Consider the following 16,573-nt stretch of genomic DNA (forward strand, 5'->3'; position numbering starts at 1 on the left):
ACGTTACCAGTGGGTCTATTTCTCCAGCCTCCTTTTGTTCTTGTTCTTTTTAAATATATGTTGTATTTTCCATGTAAATCTTACACTCTGAGTAGAGTTTGGGGAGGGAGACTTCTGAGGTAAAAATAAACATCATAATCATGAGCTATATACAACCGTAGTCTACAGGGATGGGAGGATATCAAAATCTCATAAAGCTGACTTTACCCTGGCTACCAGCATGGAGCTGGGAGCATGGAGGTGTTGAAGGAAAGCGGTAAAGACTGGGCGCTGGGGATGCTGTAAACAGTAAGCGCATTGGCTACCTGTAAAAGAATTCAGTTACAAAAGGGGCCTGCGGAAGGCATGGGAGGGGCCACGCCCACTCTAGCCTTTACCTTGGGATATAAATATATATACACACATTAGGCAGCAAAATGACGTCCCTGTACTGCTAAAAGGAAGCGAGACATGGCTTCTCGCTCACTGGAAGCTGAGTGGCAACACCAGGACCTGGGGACACACTGCTTCCTCTGAGCTGCGTGGTTTATAAGGCATTATTTGGTTTGATTTTGCGGTTGGAGTGATGAGAGTCATGCCAATAAGAAGCTGTTGTGGATGGTTATGACTGTTGGACTACTCGAAAACTAAGGATGCTCTGGAAAAGGTTTCAGAATCCTCGAAGGACCAGCCTGCAAGCATATGTTCTAGTCACAGTGGACACCACAGGGCGGGATCGGGAGCCATCTGTACAAGACGGACAAATGTCAGGGTGCTTGTTTTAAAAATATTAAAATGTTACTCAAATGAAAGTTGACTAACATGGTGCCTAAGGGCTTCGTGCAAATTATTATTTACAAAAAAAAAATGCTCAGTTCAGAGCCTGCATTCAAATGAGTAGAGCTTGAGTACAGTAGAGTCTCGAGGAGTTGTCCTGGTGTCCAGTCCAGAACCCCAGGACCTTGACGTCACCATCTTCTCACCGGAGTGCCTTTAGAGATAACTGCAGAAACATCACAGAATGTTAACTGCAGAAACGTGACAGAATATTACTGCAAAAACATTCTCATGAAGACACATTGCCTACAGAAGATCCCTTGGCTAGGATCTCAAACTTTCAGATTTTCCCTCTAGGCGAGATGACTCCATCACGTACAAGGAGCTGGCTTTGTTTGTTTGTTTGTTTGTTTGTTTGTTTGTTTTTGGCTTTCCCCCCAGAAATTGAGAATGGGAAGTGGCAAAGGGGACCTGAGGTTGATGGTATGTGGATACCTGATACGGTCTTATAAACATTTATGGAAGGAAGCATATGCAATTCACTAGGTACAGCGCTCAGGAAAAGCAAACCGTGTGTTGGAAAAGCCATATGAAGGCAACAGAAAGGAGGGAAGGAGACCAAAGTCCTCAGAGTTCCAGCCCTGGGCCACTGTACCCATAGCCATAGCACTCCCTGGCTCTGTCCACTGTCTCGGGCCCAGTGGTTCTCCTGTGTGCTGCTTTGTGCCCTCATGTGGTGCAAATCAATTAGACGATTCCCAATGAGACATAAAATACCTTGACTCTGGGATGCTTAAAGACAACGTTACAACCTCTCCTTGACTGAACCGGGGTCTTCTTTACAGACATCGTGGCCAACCCATGGCTGGGAGCCCTGAGCTAGAAGCCTGATGAATCTAGGTCCAGAGAGATGAAAACCATCCTTGGGGGATGCTTTTGACACATGCTTGTCCTGAGGCCGGGACTAGGACCTGCCCAAGGGCCTTGCTGAAGGCTTGCCGCAGGGGTGGGGAGGATGAACCTTGCTGCCCCGGGATTCTAGCAGATTAGAGCAGCAGTGGGAACGCCAGACAGAAGTCAGAAAGGCACCCTGGGTAACTCCTTGACCTTCTGTAACAAGCTCTCCTTTGTGGAAACAGATGAGCTTCTTGTTTCAGCTCGATCGTCTGGCTACTGTGAAGGGTCAAATTCGAGAACCCATACAAGCCAACTGAAAACTGGGAAACGCTTTGTAAATGTAGGCACTAGGACCATGGTGAGTCTTTCAGTTTTCTGATCATAAAATGCTATCTATTCATTGTAGAAAATATAGAACTGGAGAGATGGCTCAGAGGTTAAGAGCCCTGACTATTCTTCCAGAGGACCAAGGCTCAGTTCACAGCACCCACCTAACAGCTCACAACCATAATTGTATCTATAACTCCAGTTCTAGGGGATCTGGCACCCTCTCTGGCTTCTAAGGGCACTGCACACATGTGGTACACAGACATACATGCAGGAAAAAACACCCATACACATAGAATAAAAATAAATTTAAAACATTCATTTTGGAAAAAAAAAACAAAGAAATCCCAGAGATACACTCTGAAGAAAGTAAAAATCAGCGATAATTTTCTAGAGTCAAAAATCTAAACTAGGCCATTATTTGATTTTTGTCATATATCAAAGGAAAGTGACTCAGGGAGGGACCGTAGTCCTGAGACCAGAGGCAGCCAGGCAGGTCTAAAGCACACCTGTAAGTGTGTGGTTTCTCTCTCTCACCTTTGAAGGATGGGTAGAGTCTCTCGGTGGGCATTTTTCCTTTCTTCTGAATGCTGCAGACACTCATGACTCACCTCCTTACTAGAAGACTGTGGCTAGGTCCACTGAGGATGCTGTGCTATTCTTTTTGCTCTCAAGGTTTCCTCTGTCCTTCCAGTGGTACTCACAGTGGCTTTGGGGGTCAGGGAGTGGGGGTAAGAGTTTCTCTTGGTTCATCTTCCTCACGTTTACTAAACTTTTAGGTACTTCCATTCAAGATTCTCATCCAACTTGAGTTTTTATTTATTATGTCTTCAAATTGCCTTTCCACTCCTTTCTCTCACTCTCCTTCACTAAGTCCAGCAATGCACAGCTTTGCCCACCCAATGGTCCCCAGCAAGTTCTCTTGGGCTCTGCTCCCTGTTCACCGTTTCTTGCCGTTCCTAGACTAAGCGATTGTTTTGTCTTCAAGTTCACTGACTCTTTTCTGCCTGTTGGGATGTGCCTTGCATTTTCACCACTTCCCCTCATCTCGTCTGTCAGCGTTGGTCTTTACAGAGCCTTCCATTCTGGTCACATGCAATTCTCTTGAACTTAGCTGAACACCTCCAGGGCACCTCTGATAAAGTCTGAGGTGAACCTACCATGAGTTCTGTTTCGGGGATAATTTACATTTCTACTCTCCCTGCCATCTTGGAAGGGACTATGTTTCCCTGTCCTCCTGTGTGATCTGTGTAGTGCTGTTGTCAGAAACCACACGTTTGGATGAAGCCACGCAGCGGCAGTATTGGAGATTAGATTCTCCACTCTCTCCAGGCTTTGCTTCTGTACTGTTCTTGTTTTATTGATCTTAATTTTTTATGCTCGTAAATTATCTCAAAGCCAAGAATCTCCCTAAGGCATAAACGCAGATTCTCAGGTGCCTTCCTGTGCTTCTCCTTTTTTGTTTTCCATACATAAGTTTACCTTCGAGTTTCCTTGAGATGGTTGACATTATCAACTTGCCATGATCCAGAGTCCCCTAGGTAATAGGTCTCTGGGCATTCCTAGTTATCTAGACTGAATAGATTCCTAGTTATCTAACCTTTGCCATTCTTATGAGAGATTTTTTTTTTTAAATCAAGTAAATTGAGGTAGAAGAGCCACCCTAAAAGGGGGTGGTGCTGTCCCCAGGCTTGGGTCCAGGGATGCATTAAATGGGAGAAACGGGCTGAGCACACGCATCCACACCATTCTGCTTCCCACTACCGATGCAAGATGCCCAGTTACCTCAACCGCCTGCCCCCCGAAAGTGTCAAGCTTTCCTCCCTGAAGTCGCTCTTGGAAGCTATTTTTATTACTGTACAAGGAAAGGTGCCTAATGGAGACCCTCCTAGTCATTAGTGTTTGAATCCCCAAATGAGAAACAGAAAAATCGTAAGAGAATCTCCCAGCAAGCACTTCAGCCTGAAGGGGAGGGGCCTACAACAGTCTAGGGGCGGGGTGAAAAAATGATGGACACTAAAATCAGTATCTGAACCCCTGTGATCTAAAATAGCGAGGAGAGACTGGAGCCGTGCATCCCTAAGATCTGAGCAAATGGGTAGTTGTTCCATGAGTATGCACATGGCTGCTTGTCAGGGGAATATGGGCAGGAAATGGCTAAATGCTGATGTCTCGTGAGATAAAACTGAGCGAAATTGACTGTAGTGTATGGCTCAAGTCTTTCCTGGACATAGTCAGTCTTCAGCAGATACCAAAATTCTAAGACAATTGCAACAGACAAGTGCCAGAGTCACCACCATCCAGGCAGAGTGGCAGACTGTGGTGCCTTCTACCTTGCCACCTTCCCAGAATCCTCTCTTCCACCAGTCAATAATCTTGCATAACTCCGTCCTTTCTGCCCCCTCACCTTTACCCTTATACACTCACTTTTGAATTCGTGACCATTGGAGAACAGTTATTGTGACTCGAGTATTATATGTGTTTAGAAAGTGGGGGAGGGGATGAGTAGCCCAATAGGTAGAAGAAACAGTTCTCGCCTTTGGGCAACCCCAACTTTCAGGAGCCACTTCTTTAATGTATCATACAATTGCTGAATGACTCAACAGCTGTCATCAGCAGCCAGCCTGCCCTCTGTGTCACAGAACTTGGTAACAGAAGTAGGCCAGGAAAAATTGTAAATTCACATGTTTGTAGAAACAACGTATTTCTAAAGAGGAACTGATATCACAAGCAGTGAGAGATGTCACCTCTATCCAGGTTAGATAATTCTATATGAGTTCTTTTGGGTGAGAACAAGGGTATTTATGTGGTTTTTCCTCGAAGCTTTGACAATTAATTACATGTAGCCAAGAACATTAAAATCGTGATTAAATTTTGGTCAAAATCAATGATAATATTGATGGAACAGAAAGCCCCAAAGAACTGTCTACTCTGTAGGTGAGTGAGAACACAAAAGTACACATCACAGATGTTATGGGGTTTTCCTCAGGCTTCTGGAATGATCAGAGTCAGGACTGAATGAGACTACAGGGTTCTGACGCGTCTCTGTGGAAAGCCCCTACCACAGGGCAGAGTGTGAAACTGAAGGTGTTTCATTCTGGCCTTTAACAAGGCACAACAAGTGGCCTTCTTACAGAAGAGCAGTCAGAGAGGAAAGCTTCTACAGAGAAGAATCCCTGCAGAGCAGTGGTTCTTGACCTTCCTGATGCTCAGGCCTTTAATACAGTTCCTCACGCTGAGGTGCCACACCCCTGAACATAAAACTATCTTGTTGCTACGTCATAATTTTAATCATAATGGAAATATCTGATCTGCAGGATATCTGACATGACCCAAAGGGGTCCCGACCCACAGGCAGAGAGCCCTACAGAATTCCAGGCTTTATTCAGGGCCCAGGGAGGTGTTACCTGAGAATTTCTGGTTTTGATGTCATCAGAGCTCTGCCCAGCTGCCTCAGCTTGGAGCCAGGAACCAGGTGTGCGGCCTGAGAGAAACGAGAGTGATCTCACCATCTATTGGCCCAGGGCCTCTGTACCCTGTGGAGAGACTCTTCTGCTAAACCAGCGCTCAAAATACCGGCAGAGAATCTCCGGGCAACATGAGCCCAGCCTGAAACCTTCTGCCTTCTGGCCTGGACTCTGGGTTTCCACCCGTCTTCTGTGTCACATACTGTGGGCTCAGGGAGCCACAGGCAGTGATGTGTGAGAAGGCCTTCCTGCCTGGCAGGTACCAGTCCTCCAGCACACTTCTCTGTCTGCCATTGAGACCAGCCGAGTACAGGGCAGGGTCTGCTAAAATGGAGAAAGATACTATCGGCTGACACGATCCATCCCTTTTAGTGAAGCTCCAACAATATGTCTCCAAGATGTCCTGGCTTCACTGCTGTACAAGCTGCACAGGACAGAATGCCATAGTTGGGAACTGAAAGAATGTAGAAGATGATGGGGGGAGGGGACTCCAAGTTCCTCTCACCCTGCGTGTTCCACATTCGATTCCAGTTTCCTGCCCCAGTGTCACCACAGCAAAAAGTCTAACTTCGTTTTCACAGACAATTTACTCAAGTTTTAAAGTCACATCTCCAGGTGCTCCCCAAATTTCCCTTCAGTCAGAGCTTCTGGACCTCATCTCCTGGTGTCTTTTCCTCTGAGGCGTTTGGCTGGAAACCCCTGCCGCCTGTCCCTTGTCCTGCTGCTGTTGGGGACGAGGGATTACACAGTCATGTCTCACATGCACCCCATCATCCGCATTTCTTTAGAGATGGCTGTGGGCCACAATGTGATGCCGGGAATTGAACTCAGGACCTCTGGAAGAGCATTAAGTGTTCTTAACCACTGAGCCACCTCTCCAGCCCATCATCCACATTTCTGAGCTACTTCTAAAGCCACTGGTTACTGAGGACGGCCTCTGACAAAAGGTTCAGGTGCTGGGAGCGTTAGGGTGAGGTTATGGAGCAGTGAGCAGCTCCTCGAATGCTCATGAAGATGATTCTGGGGGTGAAATTGTACGGAAAGAAAAATCCAAGCTTTTAAAATCCATAAAAAGAAACATAAGAAGCAGATTCTCCTCTTGGGTGGTAGAATTACTATTTTAAAAAATCCCCAACGCTTCTGAAGCACTCTACAGTCTTACATACTTGGCACCATAATAGTCTCACAGGTAAGGCACACGTTCCAATGAACCATCACAAAGTGCTCTGAAGCCCACAAGACACTAATCAAGGTCCAAACCGAGGACTGAGTTGGCTCAAGAGTAAAGATGTTTGGGAGCCAATCACAGAGAGAATGTTAGTTTCCAGCTAGTTTGAGTAAACTGTACCAAGACACTGACAGGTAGCCCTGGTATACTTCCGCATGGGAGAGAAGCCTTGCAGACTGTGGTCCTTAGTTTTATGGATGACATGTCTGCCTCAGACAAACCTCTCACTGGGCATAGATTTCATGGTCAGGGCCTTACCGACATTGGTATTCCCTGTGGGTGTGACCTTATACTGTGGGACACTTGCCACATCCGTCAGAGCTACTCACTCAGTGCCTTGCCTAAGCGCTGGCCTACTGGAAACCACCACAAAGGACTCTGGGAACAACTGCCTCAGGGAACAACCTCTGCCCCCATCTGAAAACTAATGTGTGGTAACATGGGCTTCATGGGTAGGCAGTTTCCACCAGCTTCCATAAGCTGATCAGAACACATAGGCTGGAGGATAATTAGTTTCTCTTTGAAAAAGGAGGGCCGACTCCATGTCTGGTTGCAAGAAAAACTTCACTGCTGTTGGAAATGAGTCTCTGGGACATCCTTGGGGATAGTCAGGCTGCTCTGAATAGACAGAGCAGCTTAGGGGCATTTTTCCCCTGAGTGCCACTAGCCTCTCTGGTGTCACTCTGTAAATGCAGCATTTGCTACCTGCTGTCTCCTCACAGATGAGCAGAAACTTGGATCCTGTGGAATGACAGAGTTCCCACTTTTGCTTCTGTAGCTCATAACATGAAATGCATTTGACCTTTCTTCCTCGTCCCATGTCTCTGCTGTACAGAGACTCACACACTGCCATCTTCTGTCTCAGGTATGGACGTGGCTGTGGATAAATGGCAAAGGGACCACCGGGCTTAGCTGTGCTTGAGTCACCGAGCTCCCAATGGCTTCTAGCCTAACTTTTTGTCATGTGGAAACCAAGGTTGCCTTGTCACCTTTTCTAAGCACAGCTATACTTTCACACTAGGAGCAAAATCCATTTACAGCCAATAGAAGGATGGCTAGGTAGGACTTGGGCAGGGTGCAGAAAGGGTTTGCAAACTTGGGTGGCCATTAAGGCAGAGTCTTAGATGTGCTAACACCAGCCCTGGAGAGCAGTTACTGTGAAGTGATAACTATATTTGGGAAAAGGTGGTTCCTATGCAGATCAGACCTGTCAGTCAGTGGCCAACACTGTTTAAACCTTGGCAGGAAAGCAGACAATACAGTTTTATACATTCAATATACATTTTATACCATATGCATATTGTATATTAAACAACAGACATTTTATGTTCAATGTACATTTTATACAATATGCATTTTGTATATTGAACAATATACATTTTTATATATTCAATATACATTTACTATAAAAATCTGGCAGAATAGTAAAGAAAGATAATGAAAGTCACACAGAATTTCCCCACATTTAACAGTTTTGTGTACATCCTCCACTCAAATTCTCCCTTACTATATAATCCAAAATCAGATATATTTTTATAAAGTATTTTCATGTTCTTTTTGTGTAGTCTTGCTTGGGCTGTTTTTACTGACATAGCAGCATGGCAATTATTGCTGTTATGCTGAATTGCATGACAGTTATTAAGTATTCAACATACTCTCTTAAAGGCCACAAGAGTTCTAGCATGTGACTCTCTTATAATTAATCTAATCTCGTTGATGGAACTTGGTGCCATTTCCAAATGTTTCACTCTGAAGGTAGTTTAGCAATGAACATATGACTGGATATTTTTAAAAAATTTTTAATTCAACCATTATTTACTGATTGTGTAGTTGGCTCCATTCTGGGAGCCAGACATAAGCCATTGGATAATTGCCATTCAGATGTCATAGTTTACTGAGCCAGGAAGCAAGGGTCAGCAGGAAGGTACTTGGGGACAAAATATGACATGAAGAAACTTTTAAGTACCAGGGCAGAAAGGCTGTTATTTGACCGGGCCCTCTTTGATAAGCTACTCATAGACTGAACTGTATCACTCCGAATCTCACATGCTGAGGGCTTAACACTCAACATGACAGTGTTTGGACAAGGAGCCTGGGGCAGGGCAGCAGGGGTGCCCTTGAGGTGATGGTTATGAGGGTAGGGCCCCCTCTGCAATGAAGAAAGAGTCCTGCCTAGAAACAGGGTCAGCCGACTAGCACCTGAACCTTGGAGTTCTCAGCTGTCATAACTCTGAGAAGATATGTCTGTTAAGCTCGAGGATCCAGAGAAAATGGTGAGGAAGTGATGTGGGCATCCTGGAAAAGAGTCTCATACAGAAGGAACAACAATGGCGAAGGACAGAGGGAAGGGTGGGCTTGGAACCCTCTAGAAAGTTGTTGCTGAACCAATTAAAGTGGAGGAAAGAGATGGAAGGGGAGGGACAGTAATGCAGGTCCTGTGGTTATGATGGAAATTTCCAACCGATTTGGGACAAGATGGGATGCCCTGGGTGTTTGTTTGTTTGTTTGTTTGTTTGTTTGTTTTTAGCAGAGTCAGCAGGGCCAGACTTGGGCTCCAGAGGACTCAGATGTGGTGTGAGGCAGCGAAGCCTGCTAGACAGCTAAGTGGCGTAGCCAGCATGGGAGAGGAGAGGAGTGCAAAAGCTCATACCCGGGGACATCTCAAAGCAGGTGACACAGAGCTCCCTAGTAAGGTGAGTGGGGGAGCAGAAAAGAGACGGAAGTCCAAGATGACTGATGCCTTTGATGGAACAACGGAACATAGAGGAATAGTCTGGGTGCAGAAGGAGGCTATGGGAAGGAGCGGGCACTAGACTACTCAAGACAAAATGTGACCTGGAGATCCTTGCATAGAAGGGGAGAACTGGAGAGAGGCTACATATGGAGTTGGGAACTCAGGGGATGAAGGGAAGTGAGACAACTGCAAAGGCAGAGCAGCATCTCTGTGGCCTCTCAGGAGGAAGGCATACACAGGATAGGCAGTCTCCTGGGGTGAGCCTTGGACTGCTGGAAGTCAGTCCAGTAAGGGTGTGGTCAACTGCACTAAGGATCGGTAAGGGACCTGAACTATTGTCACCACAAAGGTGGAACTAGGCGTGACCAGTGGCCATGTGCATTTTCTACTTATGGTAACACTCTTGGGACTTCCAACCCTTTAATTTCTGTAAAATGAACCCCTCGGTGCTCTAGTTATAGCAGTGTGGTGGGAACGTTCTATGGCTTATGGAAGTCATTGGCTGCTTGTATCAACAAAGCCTCTAAAATAAGAGTTGGGCAAGGGTGAGTCTTCACACTGTACTCACTGGAGTGGCTATGAAAATACAGAAAAGGGAATATTAAATTAAAATCTGAAGACAGTTGTGGTGAGGACGTGGAAAGATGGAAACCACTGTGCACAGATGGTGAAGGTGAAAAATGATTGGACAGCGATAGAACCCAGCATGGGGGTTCCTCCAACAATGACAAACAGAACTTCCTTATGACCTAACACTGGACTTTGGGATAGGTATATGGAAATCAACTGAAGACATAGCCTTGAAAAGTCCTCTAAACAACCACGGTTGCATCATTCTCAATTGCTAAAATGCGGAAGCAATCCAAATGTCTGCCAGTGGACGAATGGATAAACGAATGTGCTATGTAATACATGCATACACGGGAATGCCTATCAGCAAAGACTACTAAAGGGAGCACATGCTAACACAGGGGAATCTTGGGTTAGTCTGCAAAGTGAACTAAATCAGCAACCGAAAGCAAATAGCCCATGCTTCTACCTACACCAGCTATTTACAGTGTTCAAAATCATAGGGAAAAAAAAAATGAGTGGTGGCTGTCAGGGGCTCGGGTAGGAGGAGGCCTAAAGCCATGACTTAAGGTGGAGTCTTGGTTCTGTCAGGCGAGCTTCAACCTCAAGTCTGGTTGTGTAGCGGTGTGATCACACTGATCAGACCAACAGTTAAAAACTTGGTGTAGATGGGGACTTTCATGCTATGCGTTTTATTTTTCTCGAGATTGCAAATTCCTTTAAAAAGCAGACGTTGGAATGTGAGCACAGTCCTGGTGGTAGAAATCGGCCACGTTTCCGCTGAGCTGACTGCTTGGTGGAGTTACTGGGATCATGGGAATGAGATGGCACTGTGGCACGTCCCAGCCCAACCTCCACCATGGTGTGGCTCTTGTGGGTACAGCGGCACTCTCCAGTCTACATCTCTCCGGTGGGTGAGAGCATTTAGTGGGCAAGTGTTTGGCCACATATCAAAGGCCTTTCTTCCTGCTAGAGTGACAGTAAGCTAAGTATTTTCCTAAGACATTCTAACTGACAAGGTTTTGTTTGGTTTTGGTTTCGCTTTTGCTTTGTCACTTGAATACATCATTAGTAAAATAAAATTTGCTGTTAGTGAGATTGTGTGTGTGTGTGTGTGTGTGTGTGTGTGTGTGTGTGTGTGTGTGTGTGTGTGTGTGTGTAGGAGACACATGGCAGCCAGTCCTAACCTGACCGCACTGTGCCTACAATTGAACTGCGCCACCCCACTTGCTAGAGTGCTCAGATCTGAGTGATAATTACCCAGGTCTTGTGTTGACTAAAGAAACTTAATATGGAGCCAGGCTTCCCTACAGGGCCGTTGACCTTTACCCTGGAATGCCTGGGCAATCCTAGTGGCCTGCAGGACTGTGAGGTATCAGCAACTGCCTTTGCGGAATGCACGTCCGCTTTATTGCTGTGGGGAAAGGACGAGGTGGTCTTTTTATTACTTTATAGTGGGAAAGTAAGAAACAACTGAAGGAAGTAAAACAATTTCACCTTCCAGCCATGGATTCCAGGGCTAGCTGTAACACACACCTTTCTGATGTCCGCCTTAAAACCCAGCCCTAACCCCGCCTTCCACACAGCCTGCTGTATTGGCTCTAAGGCTGCTGTCCTTTTGCTAGCAGTAAGAATTTTTGTAAAAAATATTTAATCTCAATCCAGGGCTTCTTCCCCACCTTTGACCATTCAGTTCCCAGATAAAAGACATAACTTTTATTGTTTTCAGTAAGCCTTCATCAGCACTAGAACTGAGCAAATATCTACCCTCTGTGTTATTAGAATCTACTTTCCTGTCATAACCGGAGTTATTACTACGTTTCATCTGGGCTGCTCTCGACTCTAATTGGCGGCCATATTTTCTTGACTCCTAACCAATGACATCTTTCTCTTCTCTCCACCTCCTTTCTCTCTCAGTGGTTTCCTCCAATCCCAAGGCCTGGAACACCAAGTCCCACCTATCTCAATTCTGTCCAGCTATTGGCTGTAGGCACTTTTATTCACCAATCAGAAATAACTTGGGAGCAAGGTCACATAGTCACTTGTGTCTACGAGTGGACTATCACTTCTCTGGGCAACCACATCTTGGGGGCCTGCACTTAGCATCACAATACAATAGACCAAACCCCAACAAAGAATACATTTATTTAATCTAACTTTGAATTGGGTCTACATCTCTGGCTTCTCTCAGTGGATACGAAGACCACTGCATGTGCATTCATAAAGTGTAACCACCATCAGTAGCTGGCTGCGGAATATTTTCATCACCCTAAAAGGAAACCCCAGACCAACCACCTGTCACTCTCATTTCCCATGCCCCAGTCCCTAATAGCCACTGTTCTAACCACCTCTGTGGCCTTGCTCAGGTTTGACATTTCATATAAGTGGAGCGTGGTCTTGGGATGGTTCCTTTCACTGAGCGCAGTGAGTTGAAGTCCATCGAGGTTGTGTGCTTCAGCACTGACTCCTTGTAAGAGTTGAACTGTATCTCACTGTGCGTCCATACCCAACTTTGTTGATCAATTCATTAGCTGTTAATGACTCTTGATTATTATCAGTTATTAGGCTATAAATATTTACTTCCATGGTTTCATTTGAACATTAACTTAGAATTCACCTGAACCTAACTAGTGCAAGGAAATGATGGGCCTGTACTTTGGATTTGAAATGTGTCCAAGGGCCCATATGTTAAAGGCTTTGTGGCTTTATTGGAGGTGGCGGAGTCTTTTAGAGGTGGGGCCTAGGAGGTCTTAAGTCACTGGAGAACTTGTCCTTGAAACAGATTGACATCTGAGCCCTGCCCTGTCTTTCTTTAAGAAGAAGACACTCAAATTTTCATCCATGGGAGATCCATGCACACTTTACAAGGTGGCTCTGTGAGTACAGGCTCATAGCTGCTGTCTACTGACATTTCCAAGTTTGAGCCCTATGCCTGCCGCTTGCATGGCCTCACTGGAGCCATGCACATTAGGCCCTGATGGTTGTGAAATGCACCTGAACTATCCTGTGCTCCTGGTCTGTGCTGTCCCTGGCCTGGATGTTTTCCTGCCCATGTGATAATGCGGCTTTCTCCCTAGGGATCTCAGACTCTAACACCATGCATGCCTGTGACCTATGTGGCTCCCTCAGTGGCCAAATCCCAAACCTCACACCAGTTAACTGAGGTGTGCTGTAAATAACCATCAGCACTCTTATGCATTAAGAAAAATTCCACTCATCTGTCCTGACGAGTTTTATGTCAAGTGACACAAGCTAGACTCATCTGAGAGGAGGGGCCTCGATGGAGGAAATGCCTCTGTAAAACTGCGCTCTAGGCAAGCCTGTATGGTATTCCCTTAATTAGCGATTGATGAGGGAGGGCTCAGCCCATTCTGGATGGTGTTACCCCTTGACTGGTGGTTCTGAGTTCTCCTAGAAAGCAGCCTGAGCAAGCCAGGAAGAGCAAGCCAGGAAGCAGCATTCCTCCGTGACCTGCATCAGCTCCTGCCTCCAGGCTCCTGGCCTGCCTGAGTTTCTGCTCTGACTTCCTTCAGCAATGGACAGCTTCCTGGAAGTGTAAATGAAATAAACCCTTTCTTTCCAAGTTGGTTTTAGTCCTGGGGTTCCATCAGCAATAGAGACCCTAACTAAGATACCCATCCATTACAGCGTGTGAGGTGAGCCTGGGCACCTGGCTTCTCCCTGTGGCATCTGACGCTCAGCTGTACCTGCTGCCACCTGCCAGTTCTTGTGCCCTGCAAAGGAATGCTAGGCAGACGCATGTCCAGGTCCACCCAGAGCTGGCTTTCCCTATCCCTCAGAACCTTGAGAAGACTTGGCTTCCAGAGCATTTACAGCTCTCTTATCCCTAATCATTGGGTACACCAGGCTCCTCTGTCTAAAGTGAGGTCCCACAGCCAGCGGAGAGAGCTGTGCCCATGCTGATGCTGGGATGCTGGCAGCTTGAACAGAATAGACATTCTCCACTCTGCTCCCAGGGAACTGAGCCCCACGGAAGGGACTGTGCTAGACCCTCTGCAGGGACAGGTACACGAGTCTGTTGTTCCTATACTCTGGTTTGGGGCCAGCCTTAAACATGTAATTTTCCTTCGAGTGCACAGACAAGTGGGACTAAGGCCCCACTTCGGTGGTGGGATAAGAACACCTCCAACCCCACATTGCTGCTTCTGCCATCCCCTGCCTTCTGCTGTACTGAATGACCTGGTACTGCACAAGACTGCACAGGACTGACCAGTAGCTGTGCAGTCATCACGCCAACCCTGTTTTCTTTGGCCTTCCTGCTGTTTTGGCCCTGGGTGGCATCCATCCATCCAGCCTCCTCTTCTCTAGAGTGGACAAGGTAAATGAAGGTGCCTTTTGGAGCCTGCCTGTACAGTGAAATTCTGAGGAAGAGCCCCCGGGCTCTGTGTTTCTGCTTTAGCTGTGCATCTGAGATGGCGGTCATAAACTCTGACACCTGAGTTTCACTCTTGACTGCATGCAGGAGGTTAAAAGGCTTGCGGGGTCACTGTCATGTGCGGGCAAGGTTGAGGACCATTGGCCTCTGATCATTTTCCATTTTGCAATTTGCCAGAATCTGATGAGATTCTTCTCCAGCTATGAATGCAAAGAGCCCAGGTCCCATTTCTCTGTTGTTTGTGTGTCAAGTCTTTCAGCCAAAGGCCCTGGGGAGGGAAGGATGCATGGCTCATTTCAGCATTTCCAAGGTGGTGCCAGTGAACTCTGGAGTTCTATAGGAACCTTTTAGTGAACCATTGGGCCTCAGGACAAATACATGTCCTTAAGCTTAGGGAAGTCTGCACACTCAGCATCTTTGCTAAGGGACAGCAAAGGCACAGTGCTACCTGCCTTGTATTGTGGAGGGTCTTGATAAAGCAGTACTTACTTCTGGGGACCTTGCTGGGGTAAATCTTCTGACCTGGTTTGTATTCGTCTGGAGGGGGAAAGTCTTCCATGGAGTGGAACGTGAATTTAGACTCGAAGTCATCTGTACATGTGAGAAATTACTTCGATTACTACTGTGACCCAAGTGGGATTGTTCGCAGAGGCACACCGGTCCCTCTGGCCGGATACCCTGCTCACTGCTTGCCTGCACTGTGCAAGGGTTTTGATGGCAGAGTTATTTCTCCAAGAGTCCACCTGCTTTTCAAGTGTTCCTGGCTGGACAAGGGGATGGAGCAGAGGCCAATGCAGTAATTCCCCATCACCATGTCCAAGATCCTCCGCCCACCTAAGGGAGCCACTGAAGGAACAGAAAAGGGCTCCAGGCAGGAGGAAGAACCTAGCAAAGAACCCAGTACTAGCTTTCTCTAAGAGTACCGATTGCATTTCTAAAGAAGGGCTTTGAGGGGAAGGAGACACATCAGCTTGGCTGTGTCCTGGGTAAAGCCTGGGCTTCCCAAAGCAAATGGGCTCTGCCCTGGGACTCTGGTGAGGAGAGAAATGTCCCTGCCCCTTTCTTGACTGACAGTCCCCTTTCTGATCTGACAGTAGTTGAGCACACAGAAGGGATGTGGAGGGTCTGAGGACCCTAAATGCCTTTCTTTCAATCTGTCTTTTTAGTTTCCCTCCTGCCTATCAAGAAGTCAACTGTCTTCCCTTTCTCCAAGCCACTCTGGTCTTATAGGCTTATAGATTTACTCTCCATGGTGGTGTAGATAAATATGCACACACGGTTTTAGTTCTAGATGTCTTGAGTCACATGGCTAGAGTGGCCTAGACCTATCCAGATAGCATGGAGGGAAAAATCCCCATGTCACACATCCTGAAGGTTGTTCTGTATTTCTCTCTTCACTCCTTCCTGAGAAACAGATACCGCGGTGACAGAAGGGGAAGCTGGCCAACTGTCTACCCCACTTTGGTGGGCAGGGAACTCTTGTCCTGTCTTTGGGGGGCAGGAAGCCTGCACTGCAAGTAGGGTCCTTACCAATCACGTGCTGGCCTCCGTTCCGCAGCTGTCCTCCGAGCTGCTGGCTTTTGCTGGAGAGCTCGGTGGTGGGCGATCTTGCAGGTGGGGCTGGAGGTGGGTTTAGCTTTCCTCCACCAGCTCCTTAACAGAGAAGAGGGCAGAAGATACAGACGCCATTGAGAGATGGAAGTGGGACAGCAGATTTTAACTTTATGTGAGCAGTTAGGTGGTTAGCCCTTGCGATGATGCGGGATAAGTAAGAGGGCAAACCAGAGCCAACCTGTTTTGGACTGAGCCATAGTTTCTGTAACTGGCACGAGTTGCATACCCTCTTTGTACCTCAATTGGATCGTCTACATAATGGGAATGATAGCATCAAGCGTTTTCCGGAGAGATTAAAAAGATTAAATAAGTTACAATGCACGATACAGGAAACGTGCCAACCTTAGCTGACACTATACTATCAATGATGTAATATGCCTCATGGTCAGATGGCACAGCCCTAGAAAGGGACCCACTGCAGAGTGACAGGAACCGGAAGGAAGACCTGCAGGCAAGGGAGGTCAGAGGAGGACCTGAGGAGGGCATTCCGGTCCTGCACTCTGCCTGCTCTAGTTCTTCCCATACTATAAACCTTGCTTCTCTGTCCAGCCTGGGTAAAACCTTTTTGCCTGCCAGGGTCCATC

At 46.8% G+C, this 16,573-nt stretch overlaps 1 protein-coding gene across 1 annotated transcript in view; it reads right to left on the bottom strand.

The window, feature by feature from the left end:
- Wipf3 (WAS/WASL interacting protein family member 3) overlaps positions 1 to 16,573 on the bottom strand; it is a 50,326-nt gene continuing 33,753 nt past the window's right edge. The window contains exons 5-8 of the mRNA XM_032906463.1: positions 15,906 to 16,028; positions 14,865 to 14,966; positions 5,388 to 5,464; positions 1 to 982 (exon numbers count right to left, since the gene is read on the bottom strand). Of these exons, the coding sequence (XP_032762354.1) occupies positions 959 to 982; positions 5,388 to 5,464; positions 14,865 to 14,966; positions 15,906 to 16,028 (326 nt within the window). The 3' untranslated portion in view covers positions 1 to 958. The remainder of the gene's footprint in view (positions 983 to 5,387; positions 5,465 to 14,864; positions 14,967 to 15,905; positions 16,029 to 16,573) is intronic.

Source organism: Rattus rattus, chromosome 6, assembly GCF_011064425.1.
Source record: "Rattus rattus isolate New Zealand chromosome 6, Rrattus_CSIRO_v1, whole genome shotgun sequence".
Classification (NCBI taxonomy): Eukaryota; Metazoa; Chordata; class Mammalia; order Rodentia; family Muridae; genus Rattus; species Rattus rattus.